General features: G+C 36.1%; 1 protein-coding gene and 1 long non-coding RNA gene across 2 annotated transcripts; both read left to right on the top strand.

Moving 5' to 3' along the window:
• The first annotated feature begins 693 nt into the window (after nucleotides 1-693).
• On the top strand, nucleotides 694-3,444 carry LOC132614863 (uncharacterized). The gene is made up of 3 exons (XR_009572472.1): nucleotides 694-1,291; nucleotides 1,788-2,309; nucleotides 3,133-3,444. It is a non-coding gene; the product is annotated as an uncharacterized LOC132614863 (long non-coding RNA).
• Nucleotides 3,445-6,528: 3,084 nt separating this feature from the next.
• Nucleotides 6,529-16,416, top strand: LOC132613679 (ubiquitin carboxyl-terminal hydrolase 3). The gene is made up of 6 exons (XM_060327815.1): nucleotides 6,529-6,938; nucleotides 10,579-10,695; nucleotides 13,376-13,474; nucleotides 14,568-14,756; nucleotides 15,408-15,589; nucleotides 15,766-16,416. The coding sequence occupies exons 1-6, from the start codon at nucleotides 6,822-6,824 to the stop codon at nucleotides 16,169-16,171; spliced, it is 1,110 nt and encodes a 369-aa protein (XP_060183798.1). The 5' UTR covers nucleotides 6,529-6,821; the 3' UTR covers nucleotides 16,172-16,416.
• Nucleotides 16,417-16,618: the final 202 nt, after the last annotated feature.

Consider the following 16,618-nt stretch of genomic DNA (forward strand, 5'->3'; position numbering starts at 1 on the left):
ATAGAACAACCTTTCCCTTAAAATCCCCCATTTGAAGAAATCAAGTCTTAACCGACTTTAAAAAAATATAGAGAAAGAATCAACATTGGGGTTATTTAATTACCCTAGAGTAAGAATGTAGGTGATTCTTTTGAAAATACCATGATTCCTAGTTAAGAAAATCCATTTCACTTTCCTAGCGTGCGAACAAATAGGAGCACTCCATTTTTATTAATCCTTATAGGCAAAGCTTAGTAAATGAAGTAATAGAGTTAAGGGAGATGGAATAAAGGGGGGTTTAAGGTTACCTTTCCCAAGCCTCCAAGTGTTTGCCTCTGAAAATGCCCCAAATGGCGGCCTAGATGAAGGGTTGGTGGAAAAATAAGGTCCAATCCCGAAATGAGGTTAAATACTAGGTCTGGCCAGCGTTGGCTGCTGTAGCAATACCGCTGTGGCGATAAATGTGCCTTGATAGCGGACATCGAGGGAATAGACCCGTTCGCTGAAGCGGAAGTCAGGTCCGCTGGGGCGAAACCTCCATGATTCGACTAGCTCGCTATAGCGAGCCTATCACAGCGGAGGCGGACCCGCTGCGGCAGTCCTCCAACCCGCTGTAGCAATGCTACGATACCAGTGACCCCACTTGATTTAAACTCTTTCCAACACGACTGCGGATCAATCCTAACAGAAGAATTCCGCACAACTAACCGTACAACTGATCGATTTGACTTTATGTCACATATTGCGGAAGTTTTGGTAACGGCCGAACGAGTCATTACATACAATTTTAGAAATTTATATAAACTAGCTGGAAATATATCTATATAGAATAGGAGAAGCAAAAAAATCTTGCGATGACAAGTGTAAGCACCAGAAAATTCCAATATGAAAATATAAAAATATAAAAATAAAAGCAAAGCCAGGAATATTTGAATTTAATTTTAAAAAGTGTGAAAACTAGTTGAGTAACCAACTAAATCAGCGATATTTGTTTTTAAATAAAAAAAAAAGTAAAAGATAAAGGATAACCAACTTCCCAATACATTCCATGTCTCAGTAAGGGTTTCTAAGTAGATGGGTTCAGTTACACCTTCATCAGTATAACAAAATGCAATGTATTTCGAAATCCGACAAATCATTCCAAATCAAATCCTCAATTATAATGGCATAAAAATAGAGAGTAAAATGAACAAAGGAGAAAAATTCACCCCAACACCCGCATCATCTGAAAACCACAAATCCATTTGCATTCAAGGCAGAGAAGAAATCACTATAGGAGAAGACTTTTAACGTCTGTGAGAAAGATTTGAAGGTACAAAGCTTCATGCTTGCTTTATCTTCGCCTTCATGTATCTCTGTATTAAATGCTCTCTATTTGTGTTGTTGTCGATGGTATTTTTTTGGTGTACCATGACAATAAAGTTGGAAAAAAGAAGTTACTCTGCTTTTTTGCTTTGATTAATGAGGAATTTTGGATCCTAATCTCTACAGATTGGCAAACTTCTCATTTACTAAATATTGTTATAAAGGGCATCCTGTATCGTTTGAGTTATAGTTCAAAAGCAAAAACATGGTACACTCAAATCGGCAACAAATAAACATTGAAAGACAAGGAGCTTCTCATTCAAGTTAGCTAAAAACGGTATAAGAAACGAATAATTTGTGAAGAAGATTTAATTTATTGATTAATTTGGAACAAATTTGAGGGGATAATTTCTTTCCTATTTCGGAGAATTGATAAAACATATTCTGATAGATTGTTTTCAAACAATCATCTTATTGAGTTGATGTATGAAATCTGTTCACAGATAGATCCGAAATGCAGTTCAAGAAAGAATTAAGGAGGACTTCACTAAGATATATGGAGGAGGCAAAGCTACTACAGATTTTGCTAACAGCTTGAACAGGGAATTTTCGTAATTTGCATTACTTTTATGATAGAAGGTTTAGAGAGTGATAAAAGAAACTTCTTAAAATCTATACCTCAGTATCCTGCTTTGATTAGGAGTAATAAATAAAAAATTCTATGAACTTTTGTTTTGTTTATCTTTTAATCATTATAGTGAGAAGACCTTCCACGATTGAAGCTACTCTACCGAAAAAGGAAATTACTTCAGATGACGAAGAAAAGGATTGCGTTGATTCTACTACCGGCTGGGTGCATCCTTCAATTAACCAATTCGTGCATTCTTCTTGCATACCAAATTTTGGTTCTTATGCTCATTCTTCATTTGCAAATCTCTAATTGTAGCGAATATTGCAGAATCCTGAGCCTTCTGTGGAGTTTGAAACTGTTCCAAACAAAAAATACCAGCATGAAGTGAATGTTGGTAAGACATAGTTTAAATTATAGCATTATACTATCTTCTTACGAATAAACATTCTCGGGAGTAATAATTGAAAACTTTCAACTTCCAAAATAAATATGCTCAAGATGTTCAGACAATTCTCTTATGAAAAGAGAAATATTTAATAACATCTATCTTTCATAGGAACATTTGTGGTGCAAAATTTCTATGACTTCTAAATTTTAATAGGTACAAGAATTTGCTGAAAAAAAGTTGGAGTCTCATGTGGAAAGTCTGTTTTTCTGTATTGTGTGTTCATGTTTCTGATGGATTCATTGAAGAAATAATCTTAAATCCTAACTTTATAAACACGTAAAGAGAGAAAGGGAATCTTTTATCCAATTGATCAATTTAAAGTTTAGCATAATCCTCTCTGATATGGATGGTAAGAACAAAGGTATGATGCCATATCTTCTGGTGTTGCTGTTTCTTTTTTCTCTTTTCAAATTAGCATTCTGCCAGGATAATCACTTTTTTACCCATTAATCGGATGCTCCAAACCTTACTAACATTCTATTATAAGTGAAATTCATATGGCAAAATTTGCGTGTGTGTTTTGTATGTGCGTCTAATCAAGTTTATGATGCAGTTTGTAACTTTATCGAGATGCGCAAAGAATGTGCTAAAGATATATGAACAAAACTCATGCGAGTTTGTCATGACCCTTGGCTGTAAGTTAATGGGAAGACATAGAAATATCAAAGGTGTAAACATTGTAAAATCTAAAAAACAAACTGTTTATTGCTTTTCTTTTGGAAAATTTCTAAGCAATTTTAATTTATTTATATTTTATCTGGATACCTAGGGCTTGATTGTGCTAAATATTGGAACCTATATGAGCGGAGTTGCTATGCGGCATAATTTTTTGAGCATGAAGAAGACTATAATGAGTGACAGATGCTTGGTTCAAAGATAATCATTAAGTGTTTTCAATCTTCTTCCCTTAGATATTATTTACATGTAAAATGAAGCATCATGGAGGAATCCTTAAATGGAAAGCGAGCTATTATCAAACTTTCTTCACTATACATAACCATGATGCATCCATGTTAGAACTATTATGCTTCAAATGAAGTTCTTCGGTCAAGTTATGTTAAGCTAATAATGTTGTCCCTCAATATTATTTAAGAATAGTGCATTTAGATTCTTTATTGCGCATAAATTATACTATGAAATAGCTTTAACTTTAAAATTTTGTTTTTTCTACTTTACAACATCCGCGCATTATGCAGGTACATAGGATATATAGAAGCAGGAACGTTAGCTTTATCATATTGTGGAAAGTGTCTCTACAAAAATACATCATTTGTCAATTTCTGGACAATTTTGTTAAAGAAGACTCTCATTTTTTCTTAATATCAATTTGACTCGCAAAAACTCTTGCAAAGAACGTCAAAAAACGTAAATTTACATTTAACTTAAAATAAGATATTAATTTCTTATGATTATTTTCTCCAAGACGCGCGGATACTATACTAGTGTTGTATTATATTAATAGAAAGACCACTCATTCGTATGGAATACCACTTCATTTGATTGTTAAATCAATAATGTATGTAGATATGATTCCTAAAATCGCATTGGTGTTTACTTTTTTCTCAAAATGTAAGATTTTTCAGAGTCAAATTTGGTTCTTAAATTGTCATCTCAAAATAGTTTACTTGTGTCGTTTCCTCATTTCAGCAATTGTTTTGCATTTTTCAATATTTTAAATACTAGTTAGAATATGACATAGCAATCTTTGTTATTGCATGTGAATGGTAAATTCTATAAACAATTACTTAATTCAGTCACTCAAGGGACTCGCCCCTTCTTTTATGAGGAGTTCAGAAAAACCTATTCGCACAGTAGTAAGATTTATTAGAAGTCTTAGTTTAAGTAAAAAATGAACTTATACTGATGTAATGTTAGATAGACCTAAGGTTGTCGTCTGCTCTCTCGTTCTTATTCCTTTCGTTCCTGATATTTTTCTAGCGTCTGGTTAAATTCTGAAGTTCTTAATATTTTTTGTCTCCTTCACATGTCTTGCTTAATTCTCAAACAACAACGTACATAGTTGAAAGTTCATATTAAGAACCATAGCCATAAAGGAATTGGAATGTTCCATGTTGATTGATTTTCTCCTTCTCTGAACATGCATTAGAAGAATTTAAATTAAGGACTCGTTCTGTGGTGGCGTTTGGCTTTGTTTAAGATGAATTTACTTTTTGCAATGATACAACTTAAAAATTAACGCAAAATATTCTTTTAAAAACTCAATCGAGAGTATATTGTGAAAGACAAATTTTGGAGGTACAAAGGCTAAGCAGTGAGCAAATATATTACAAATATAATTATGATAAAGCTGTTAAAAATATATATATATATATAAAAAAAAAAATTGCCAAATTTTTTTAATCCCAATGCAAACAATTAAAAACGGCCTTTACCAATCCTGCGCAAAAGGTATGACAATTAAATTTTTTTTTTTTTTTTTTTTTTGCAAGTGTAATATCTCGTTTACTAGTAGCTCCTATAAACAATGAAAGGTGACATGAAAAACTTTATTTATTGGGACATTAACAAAGGATTGATTGAAATATCAAAGTATATAAAAAAAGACATAGTACAGGCGACTTGAGACCTTCTATGTCAATGTCCATCATAACCAATTATATTTTGGCAAAATACATCAAATCCCACTTAAATTATACCCAAAATGTTGAATTCACACTCAAACTATACAGGCGACCTATTACACACCTGAACATCTAAAAAGTGAATTTAATACCACCTGACAGGCTGATGTGACACAAATTATAAAAATAATTGAAAAATAGACGCGTTTTAATTAAAATTTATTTATTATTTTCTTTTTTTAATTACAAAATACATATTTTTATAATCCCCACCCACCCCGTCCCCACCCTTCCTCACCAAACTCATCTTCTTCGTAGAATAGCTATTGTTAAACCCAACCAAATACACCTCAATCCTCAACCAAATAGCCCAAATTTTCATGTTTCGAATTCCACTTGTCGATTCGGATCTTTTGAGAGAAACAACGGTGGGATTTTCTGGGTCATCACACCAGTGATGAATTTTTAGATTATCAAATCCAAGTGGTCGGACCACTTTCCCACTTCAATTTTCGGTGTCCTCACTCTCCACCACAACTTTGGACTGACGCCGCGGCAACCTCCAATACCACCTTTGTTTTCTTCCGTCAAAATAAATTTTAAGTTTGGTGGGTCTTTTTATTTTTTGTGGTGGAGGTGTGGGTTTGGTTATGGTGTGGTTTAATGGTGGATTGATGGCGTACAACGAAGGAGAAACAATTGGGATGACATGGATTTTTTTTTTAAAATGATATAGTATATGATGTGGCGGTGACGTGGCAATGACGTGGCGATGATATGACGCGATTGTAAAACACCTCCCATCGTGTGACTTGTTATTTGTGTGTTAGGGTGGTATTAAATTCATTTTTTAGATGTTCAGGTGTGTAATAGGTCGCATGTATAGTTTGAGTGTGAACTCGACATTTTGTGTATAGTTTAAGTGTGATTTGATGTATTTTGCCATTATATTTTCTATATAAAAGTATGGTGGTAGTACGAAGGGAAATAATGTTTGTTGTATTCTCTCTGTTTTAATTTGTTTGTGTTATTTTTATTTTTAGTTCTTTAAAAAGGATATCTTTTTTTTTGGCAATTCTTTAACCACAATTTTTCACGTGACATGTTTAAGAATTGAGACTACTCCCCCTCTCAATTTATTTGTCGTAGTTATTAAAAATAATTATTTGTTGTTTTAAAAGTTCAAGGCTCAATTAATTATTTTTTCCTATTTTCAGTAATGAATGTGACACTTAAATGTAGTAAACATTTAATGAAGGACGATTATAACTTACATATAAATAAGGGTAAAGTAGTCAAACAACCCTCCTAATTAACATTTCTTAAGGAGCGTCTAAAAAAAAAAGGACAAATAATATGAGACGAATGGAGTATAAGATTAAAATGACGTTTTGGTACATTTGACATATCTTTAGTTAACAACCACAAAATTTAAAAGTTGTTTAAATTTCGTGTCAAGTCAAAACCAAAAAAATTAATTTAAAAGATTAGTATGCTTCATGCATCACATCTTGTCTATAAATGGGATTAATTTGGAGTAAAGCCACATTTACAGCTTGACGCTCATTATTTTGATCTGGACAAGTGAAAGCCTCATCAAATAGTGGACCATAACTTTTAATTTCATTTCAATTTGCAAAATACACCTATTACTATTATTATTTATTTATTTATTTATTTATTTAATTTGTTTCTTCATCATTCTTCTCCATCAGAAAAAAGAAGCCCTCATTTTCCATCTCCTCTGATTCAGTTTTTCTCAATCACTCTTTGCAAAAATCGCTGCTTCCGAAAAAAACTCCAAGAAAAAAGGGAAAAAAAAACCCCTAAATCCCCAAATCGAATTCGGGTCGGGTCTGGTCGAATGAAGTGAGAGATGGGTGCAGCAGGTTCAAAACTGGAGAAAGCACTTGGTGACCAATTCCCTGAAGGAGAGCGTTATTTTGGTCTTGAGAATTTTGGCAATACTTGTTATTGTAACAGCGTTCTTCAGGTCTTTCCTTTTTTTTTTTTCATTCTGATTTGCATCATTTGAATAGTATAACTGTTTTTACCTAGTTTGCTTTAGATTATTTGGGACTTTACTAATTTGTGTAATTTGGAATTATGGAAGAAAAAAAATTGACCTTTTTGGAGGGGGATTGTTTGCGGAGTTTTGTGATGGTGTTGTAGGTATTGATTGAGATGTATTATGGTTTCTGCCTTGGTGGACAGAGTTACCCAGTACATGTAGTCATTGGAATTAGTCGAGGTGCGCCCAAGCTGGGCGAACACCATGGTTGTCAATGACTTAATTAAGGAAATGAATTTTCTAAACAGTTGATTATGTAGTATTGAGGATTTATTTGCACACTTTAAGGATAGCCCACAAAGCAATGGGAATGGTTGGATAATTGGTTCATATGGTCCTTCTTGGGAAAAAACACAGAGCATAATCTCATTGCCATAGGCCTGGTTAAGAGTATGCATATATATCCTATTGAAACCTTAGCTACTACATTATATTATTGGCTACAATTTTGTGGGGGGGGGGGGGGGGGGGGGGGGGCTCCTCAGTTGAAAGTGTATTTAAACGACGCCTCCTCAAGAATGTTCTTTCCTTTTAGTAATTTATAGTTACCCGGTATCTGTGCTGGTGGGAAGTAATGGGTACTGTCATAAATTAATTACTTGATAGGCTTTAAATATTCCTTGAAAGATATTCTCCTTGTGTCTCTTGGAGGAGGCAGTTTTGATGAGAGTTCCACCAATCATGTAGAACTTCGTAACTTGATCCAAAAAAAATGTATAACCTCCTGGTAAGAGGATCATATCATCCAACCTGATGAACTTGGAGTGTAAGTTCAGTGAAGCACCTCAGGAGGCTGGCTTGGAAGTGAGACTTGGTACCCAGGCCATCCAGAAGAAAAGTAGTTTCAAGTACCTTGGGTCTATTCTGCAAAGCTGCGGGGAGATTGACGATGATGTCACACATCGTATTGGGGCAGGGTGGATGAAATGGAGGCTTGCTTCCGGAGTGCTATGTGACAAGAAGGTGCCACCAAAACTTAAGGGCAAGTTCTACAAAGTGGTGGTTAGACCGACTATGTTGTATGGGGCGGAGTGTTGGCCGGTTAAGATCTCTCACGTTCAAAAGATGAAAGTTGCCGAGATGAGAATGTTAAGATGGATGTGTGGCCACACCAGGAGTGACAGGATTAGGAATGAGCATATTCGGGATAAGGTGGGGGTGGCCTCGGTGGAAGATAAGATGCGAGAAGCGAGATTGAGATGGTTTGGGCATGTGAAGAGGAGAGACACAGATGCCCCAGTGCGGAGGTGTGAGAGGTTGGCCATGGATGGTTTCAGACGAGGTAAGGGTAGACCGAAGAAGTATTGGGGAGAGGTAATTAGACACGACATGTCGCAACTACAGCTTACCGAGGACATGACCTTAGATAGGAGGGTTTGGAGGACCCAAATTAGGGTAGAAGGCTAGTAGATAGTCTCGTTTTCCGTTCTTATTAGTAGTCGCATTATCGCAATATAATTTCTTCTGCTCAGATTTCTGTTATTTCCTGTGCTTTGATTATCCTGTGTTATCTGTGTCGCTTACATTATTTCATTTCATATCGCTTTGATTCTCTTAACCTTAGCTGACTTCTTTTTATGCTTTTATTGAGCCAAGGGTCTTTCGGAAACAGCCGTCCTACCTTGGTAGGAGTAAGGTTTGCGTACACTCTATCCTCCCCAGACCCCACGATGTGGGATTTCACTGGGTTGTTGTTGTTGTTGTTGTTGTTGTTCCATGCAAATTCATTAAAATATAATTCAGCATTTTGCTTCCCGGCAAAGAAATCTAGATGAGAGATAATAGATGTAATCTCTAATTAAATTGTGCAGCACAAGAAAGTTTTGACATGTCAAATTCCCTCCCCGTCCAGAACCTTGTGTGTGAAATGAGGAAAATAAGAAAAAAGAGAGACCAAGGGAAAGTTTATGGCATTAGCTTTCACCAAGTGAAACCTGTGTTGGAAGCAAGCAAGTTTGGTCCGTCAAAAGTTTTGGTTCAGTCCTATTTCAATCTTCAGAAATTTAAACCAATTATCTCATATATTAGAACCAACATATCTGAAAATGGACTCATCGATTTGTTAGTTTAAAGTCATAGCTAGGTTTCTCTTAGAACAAAATGATGGGAAAAGAGCATAACATAAATGCTTCTCTTAAAGGGAAATTACAAAATTCTCTATCCAAGTTCCTGCAGCTAAAGAGTTTTACCAAGAATACATCTTTTTAGGTGGAAAAGGGAAGTATTATGCAAAAATGTCTATAGTTAAACAGAAGCAGATGAAAACAAGTTCTTATCATCTGAGGGAAGCAAAAAGATTTAGGAATAGGAAAAATCAATGACAAGTTCGTTTCTAGCATGGTATGAGCCTCGACCAAGATAGAGGTGGAGTTTGGTTTGTCTAATGTTGAGTCCAATGGAGCAAGCAACTGCAACATTGGTGGAGTATATTAGAGAGAAGTGAAAAGATGGCAGATTTTTTGGCCAAAAACATGCCTTAACTATACCTCAAGCTTATAGTACACCCTTGTACCTTATCAAAAAAAAAAAAAAAAATTACTTCTTGTACTACCACAATGAACAAAAAATATCCTTAAGCTATGCAAAATGTTACAAGATCCATCCTTCCGTTAGTTTTCTTGACACAAACTAATGGCTTTGACCAAAAAAGGTACTTCCCCACAAATGCTGCTATCCTGTCTCTTCAGTTCTCCCCTATCGTCCTTAACATCCAGCACAAAGTGCTTTTGTTTTTTTTATGCAACAATGGTTTGAACTCCTTTCTTCTCATTCAGCCTTACATTACTTATCTTTTCACATTATTAATCTTTGCTTAATTGGTGGGTCTACCTTGTTTCTATCCTCCATCTATCAGACGTCAAACTAGATAAGGTGAAAAAAGTCTATGCTCTATCATTTATACTGAATTGTTATCAGCTCATTTAAAAGCTTGAATTGCTAGAGGGCACATTTTTATCTAGTGATTTATGTCTTCAACATGCCTCCTTGCATGCAGACGAAATTCTTTTTGATGTGTCAAGCAGGTGAATTTGTTTAATGAAGGGCGGGGTGTGAGACTTATATTCTTTGGACCTCCACCTACTCTAATACCTTATGAATTTTATGACCACCTCTTTTAAAAGCTTGAAGGCATAACTAAGTAAAGTGTGCCCTTTTGATTTAAAAAAAGGGTGCCTTTTTGATGGTTTAAGTTTTTGGATGAGGTGGTTAGACAATTCGGTAATTTAGCTACGAAAAAGTTCAACCACCAGCAACCTATTTGCATGCAGCTTGAAGCAAAATCCAGGAAATATTTGAAAGATTGGTTTTGGTTGAGTTTTTTGGAATGTTGGAAATGATGAATATCAGGCTTAAATGCATTGCATCCATTTATTTTTCGTCTGAAATGTAGAAACTAATTATTGGTAGCCTTATAATGTGCTGTCTGCTTGCTGAATTAACCAAATAAGAGACTGTTGATCTCACCCTGCATATACATGAACCCCGCATTATAACATTGGTATGTGTTATATTATGTATTGTCCTGAAGTTGATAATATCTTGTTCTTTTCTCTTTCAACAGGCTCTATATTTCTGTGTTCCATTTCGAGAACAGCTACTGGATTATTATTCAAATAACAAAAATCTTGCTGACGTGGATGAAAATCTCTTGACATGCCTTGCTGACCTGTTTATGCAGGTATCCCTGTTGACATTTTCTTTCCCTAATTGTTTTCCTTGACCATTTGGTTATGATGCACTAGTAAACAGAATCGTGTGTTAAGCTGCTAATAAGTGGAACTGTCAGAATTTATTCATTTACATATACAAGACATTCACTGTCAACAGGGAATTTCTATTCTCTCTCTTTGTTTTACCTTTTTTTTTTTTTTTTTTTTTTTTTTAACTTTAAAAAGTTAGGTTAGTAGATTTCATTTCTATGTGTTCTCAATAGAATTTCATTTTAAATGCAAAATCAGCATGTTCAGGTTTTAATAAAACCAAAATGATGCTCTTTTCTCGTTGTGGCTCATTATGTGGATCAGTTAACCAGAATCTTGTTGAGATGCTCTTCTAGGTTTCTTTCTTTGTTTTTTATACTTCTCACTTGCACAAAGGGAAAAAGGAATGTTCTTCGGAGTGGAGAAGGCCCAATAGTCAGCTCCTGGATTTGGCTAGGGTAGTTTTTTTCAGGGTATGAATGTGCATATGATCTTTCTGAAATTTTGTTTCCCGGTCACACCTTATTTGAAGAATTCAGATGATATGCAGATTTTGGTTTTATAGTTATGATTATCTGTTTGGTTTTTTCACCTGTGAGCTCAGTTTTAAAAACTACTTCCCTGATCTGACCCTTTTGGGTTTTGCCATATGTTTTCAGTTTGACCCGTAAAGAATCATCAATTGGCTTAAGGCAGTTTTATGTTATTTTTAGGGGAGACTTGGGGTGTGTTTGGTATGACGGAAAATGTTTTCCTCCATATAGGAGAAAATGTTTTCCATTAAATTTGAGGGAAAACATTTTCTGGATTAACAAAAACACACCAACGCATTCCCCACTCCACCCCCCGCAGGCCCCACACCAACAAACCCAACCTTCCCCCCACCACCCCAAACCCCCTCCCCCACACCCCATCCCAAACCCCACTCCACTACCCCCACCCCCACCCACAAACAGTGGCGGAGCCACAGCCCGGGAAGGGTGTTCAACCGAACACCTTTCGCCGAAAAATTATACCGTGTAGACGTCAATTATTACGTATTACAGACATATATTACATATTGAGCACCCTTAATATATAGATTATATGAATTCGAACACCCTTGATAAAATTCCTAGCTCCGCCACTGCCCACAAACCCCACCTCCAATTGTTTTTAAAAAGAAAAGTTTTTTTTGTTTTTCACACCACCCACCCCTCACCAACCCCTCCAAAAAAGCTTATGTTTTTTTAAAAAAAAAATGTTTTTAATTTATTTATTTTTTTGGTTGGTTTTTAACACCACCCAGCCCCCCACCCCCACCCCCCCCCCTCTCCCCCCACAAAACCTCCCAACCCGTACTCCACCACCAAAAGTTGCACTCCGAATTCAAAAACTTCATAGTGATTTTGCTTTGAGTATATGCAAATGCTCTTAAAATGACATTTTTCAACTTGCGTATCAAACACAAAAAAATGAGTAGGAAAACCACTTATTTTCCGAGAAAACATTTTCCTTTGTACGAAACACACCCTTGGAATTTGTTGTTGCTGCTTATTCCTGTAATGCTGAAAATAAACTAGGAGATGAGTTCCTAGAGGATGTGCATAAAGTAGTTCTTGTGCTTGCTAGTGGCCTGTGCAGCAGGCTTGTTGCTTTCCACTATTAGTTTATTTCTTAATGTGTTGCCTTTAGTAGTTTGGCGTCTCTTGGGTAATGCCTAGATCCGTGAAAGAGTTGATGTTCAGCTGGAAGAGTGGAGCTCGGAAAAGAAGGCACAAGGCTTGGAATGTCACTCCTCTTGCTTTAATGCGGGTCATTTGGAAAGAAAGAAATAGGAGAGCTTTTGAAGGGGTGGAGATGAGCTTTGCTCAATTGAGGAGTAGTCTCCGATTGCTTATTTTCTTTTGGTGCACCCATGTAGTTCCTGTTTGTATAGAGGACTGGGTGTCTTTTGGAGAGAACCATATTTTGTAGGTCTCTCCTTTTTGGCGTACCATTTGTATACGGCCATGTTGGCCTTGTTATTATTAATGAAAAACTTTACCTGATCAAAAAAAAAAAAAAAAGAAGTATGCATTGGCACAGAGTTTTTCTTGAGATCTATGTCATGTTCTTTTCGTCGAGTAGATTGTTTAATTGTTGTTGGTTTATTCTCTTAGTTAGTTTTTGTTTCCACAGAAAAGAGTGAATGCATTCATGGTTTTGTCTACTGAAGCTTAGGCTCCAAACAAGCGAACGGGTTTAGTCCAATCTGATAAAATGCTGACAATTTACAATTTGGGCACATAAATGTTTGTTCTGCTACTCGTTTTGGTACTTTAAAACTGAACTTTCAATGAACTTCGGTAATGCAAACTAATATATTATTAGAAAATAAGAAGTTCAAGTAATACATCGGCTTTCACTGTCTCACATAGAAAATGTGAGACCATCTTTTATGACTTCGAAAAGGCTTGAATTAGCTAAGCTTGTAAGATGATTTATTTCCTACCATCTGTTTGTTCTTGTTTAAAGGTTGCGCATTATTACTTTAAATCAATAATATCCCTTGCCTCCTTTATTTACAGATATCTGAAAGCACATTGCCAGAACTTGTATCTTTTTGCATTAGATGAGCCCATGATCTATATTGTACTTCATCATCGAACTAATGGGCTTATTCTTGTGATTTTGTAGATAAGCTCGCAAAAGAAGAAAACTGGGGTCATTGCTCCCAAGCGCTTTGTACAGAGATTGAAGAAGCAGAATGAGATTTTCCGCAGTTATATGCATCAGGTGTCCTATAGTCACTTCTTTTAAAATGCTAGTTAGAAACTAATATTCCTTCTTCCTATAAAATATGGGGAAGATAGCCCTAAGTTTGTCTGTACAGGTGTTAACAAACCCCCTCTGCCTCCTTTTATTTGCATTTCATGAATTGTGTGCTTTACTCCTTTTGGTGTTACTAGACTGCTGTAATGTGGGATTGCTAGAAATCCTAAAAACCTAAGTTGCTCGGACTCTCCAAAAATGTTGTCACACCCGTGTCGGATACTTCAAAAATACACTACTTTAGGATCCGACAGGCACCCCTTAATATTTTTGAAGAGTCCGAGCAACATAGCTAAAAACTAAGGAGTTGCTTCCTATTTGCCTCTTTTTTCTTTTCCTTTTTTTCATGCTGCATTTGGTAGTATTTTTCTTGGGCCAGTGTGTGATTGAGAAATGTAATTGTGTTGAACTGGAAATCTTGTTCCTAGGCCAGTCAACTGATCAGATCTGCTCCAGATCAACTGGAAATTCCCTGCTTGGAGTTGATTGTGTCGCAGAGGAGAATAGTATTGCTTTAATATCTAGTTTACAACCTGTAACATTACGAAAGTGAAATAATTTACGGGGAACATTCCAAAGCCTGTCTCCCCTGCCTAAGGGACTGCTATTTGTTATCTTTGAAGATATCTCTCTCTGCTCTTTGTGTTGGTCCAGACTAAACATCAATTATTGTTGTGCTAGTTTGCAAACATTCTTTTTCATGTTAATTTAGTGACTAGGAGGTTAAGTTCATGTAAAAGGGTCAGATATTCTACTTGCTTCACATTGTTTCTCCTCTGTGGAGGGCACGGAGATGGTCATCAGATCCAGCTTAATTTAAGACTTGCTTTCTTTGAAATTTGTCCCAGAAATTGAAGACTTACATTCTACTGATCCAGAGGGAGGAGGGGGAGAGAGAGACTCGCACTCCCAAATAATTGATAGTTAAATTAACTGTCATTATGATGCTTTTGACTTTTATTCATCAGTTACTCTTCATTTCCCTTTATATGTTGGTGCTTATATGCTCTGATGTGCTCTCCGGCCTCTCATGTTTATAGATATACTTCTTTGTTAGGACGCACACGAATTTTTGAACTATTTGCTGAACGAACTGGTTGACATACTGGAGAAAGAAGCCAGTGCTGCTAAAAGTGATCAAGAAACTTCTTCCCCAACAGAAAAGATTGCAAATGGACCTACCAGTGTTCGTGCTAATGGTGTTAAAAAGGAGCCTCTGGTTACATGGGTGCACAAAAATTTCCAGGTAAAGCTTTCTTGTCTTGGCAGTTGTCAGCTTATGCCATCATTTCTGGTAATACATCACTTGATATGTCAGCAACTGTATTCCTCTTTTTTTCTTTTTCTTTTTTTAGTTTCATCTGCCAGCCCTGTTTAAATTGGGTTGTCTGGTGCTCAGCATTTCATGATTGGGTCTTACATTAAGTCTTGCCATGTATCTTGTTCAGTCTCCGACTACAAACAAGAAGTAAAGTATACTAGGAATTGCCGGTTTACACTAGGAATCTGCTTTGAGCCCATGCTTGAAATGGTGCATGCTACTTGCAAATAATATTATGTTAGATTTTAAAATTAGCGAAGGAGTCAATCAAAAGCTAGATGTGAACTCTAAAGTGAAGGGTCTCTTATCAAGTTCTTACACGGTAAGTTTGGTAAGTCAGAATAGGTGCCTGATATTGCATCCTTAGACCGCTTCTGGTGTCTAACCTCTCTTGTCAAAATTAAAAGAAAGGAAGGAAAAAGAAAGAAGAGTTCAGAAGTAGAACTAAGGTTTTAACATCATTTCTTTGACAGTATGAAAAAGAAAGTATGAGTATTTTATCTAGTCTTTTGATGTCTCTGTTAAACCAGTACTCTCTAGACTCTTTAATTGATCTTAAACGGTTTTTGCTTCCAGGGTATACTCACAAATGAAACGAAGTGCTTGCGTTGTGAGACTGTAACTGCAAGAGATGAGACATTTCTAGATTTGAGCCTTGACATTGAACAGAACAGTTCAATAACTAGCTGCCTGAAGAATTTTAGTTCCACAGAGACTTTGAATGCAGAGGATAAGTTCTTCTGCGACAAGTGTTGCAGGTATAATGTGTTTTTTGCTTTCGTGTTGGATAATTACAGAGAACACTCCTTTTAAGGCATGTGCCTATTTTGACATAGCTGCAGCAAACTAACATGATTCGTCTCTTTGCTGTTTTATCACTATAAAAAAAAAAATCACTATCAGACTACCTAATTCACCATTTTTGAGAATTTAGCTTGCAGGAAGCTCAGAAGAGGATGAAGATTAAAAAGCCCCCTCACATCCTAGTTATCCATTTGAAGCGATTTAAGTACATTGAACAGCTTGGTCGGTATAAGAAGCTCTCGTACCGCGTTGTCTTCCCACTTGAGCTAAAGCTGAGCAATACAGTTGAGGATGCAGATGCCGAGTATTCCTTATTCGCTGTAGTAGTCCATGTTGGGAGTGGACCAAACCATGGACACTACGTCAGCCTTGTGAAGAGTCACAACCACTGGTTGTTCTTTGATGATGAGAATGTTGAGATGATTGATGAGTCGGCTGTTCAAACATTCTTTGGCTCAGCTCAAGAGTATTCCAGCAATACAGATCACGGATACATCTTATTTTACGAGAGAGTCTCCAATGGAAGCACTAGTTAGTAGCATAATGAGTTTAGTTTATTTCCAATTTTGAACTCAATTTCTCCCTCTAATGATCAATTTTATTATTTGCTACTTTCCTTGTAGTTTCTTCAGAAATTTTCTAGTGAGTTGACATGAAATGTGAAGAATACATATCTAGGTTGCTGCCTTGTACAGTGGATGGTGAAAGCTTTGCCGTCTATATCTCCAACAATAAAAGGTTAAAAGGATATGAAGTGTGTGTGATACTTGAGTTGAGGAAACTTTATTCTTCAGTTTATGAGTGCTCATACGCTACTGTAGTCCATTATCTAATTTAAAATAGGGTAAAGGGTCAAATTTACCCTCCAAGTATGGTTTATAGTTTAAATTTGCTCTCCGTCAAAGTTTGGGGTCAAATTTGCCCTCCCCGTTAGGATACTTGATAAATTTACCTTTATTTAGATGGAAGTTTGATTTGGACTT

The sequence above is a fragment of the Lycium barbarum genome, chromosome 10 (genome assembly GCF_019175385.1).
Source record: "Lycium barbarum isolate Lr01 chromosome 10, ASM1917538v2, whole genome shotgun sequence".
Lineage (NCBI taxonomy): Eukaryota > Viridiplantae > Streptophyta > Magnoliopsida > Solanales > Solanaceae > Lycium > Lycium barbarum.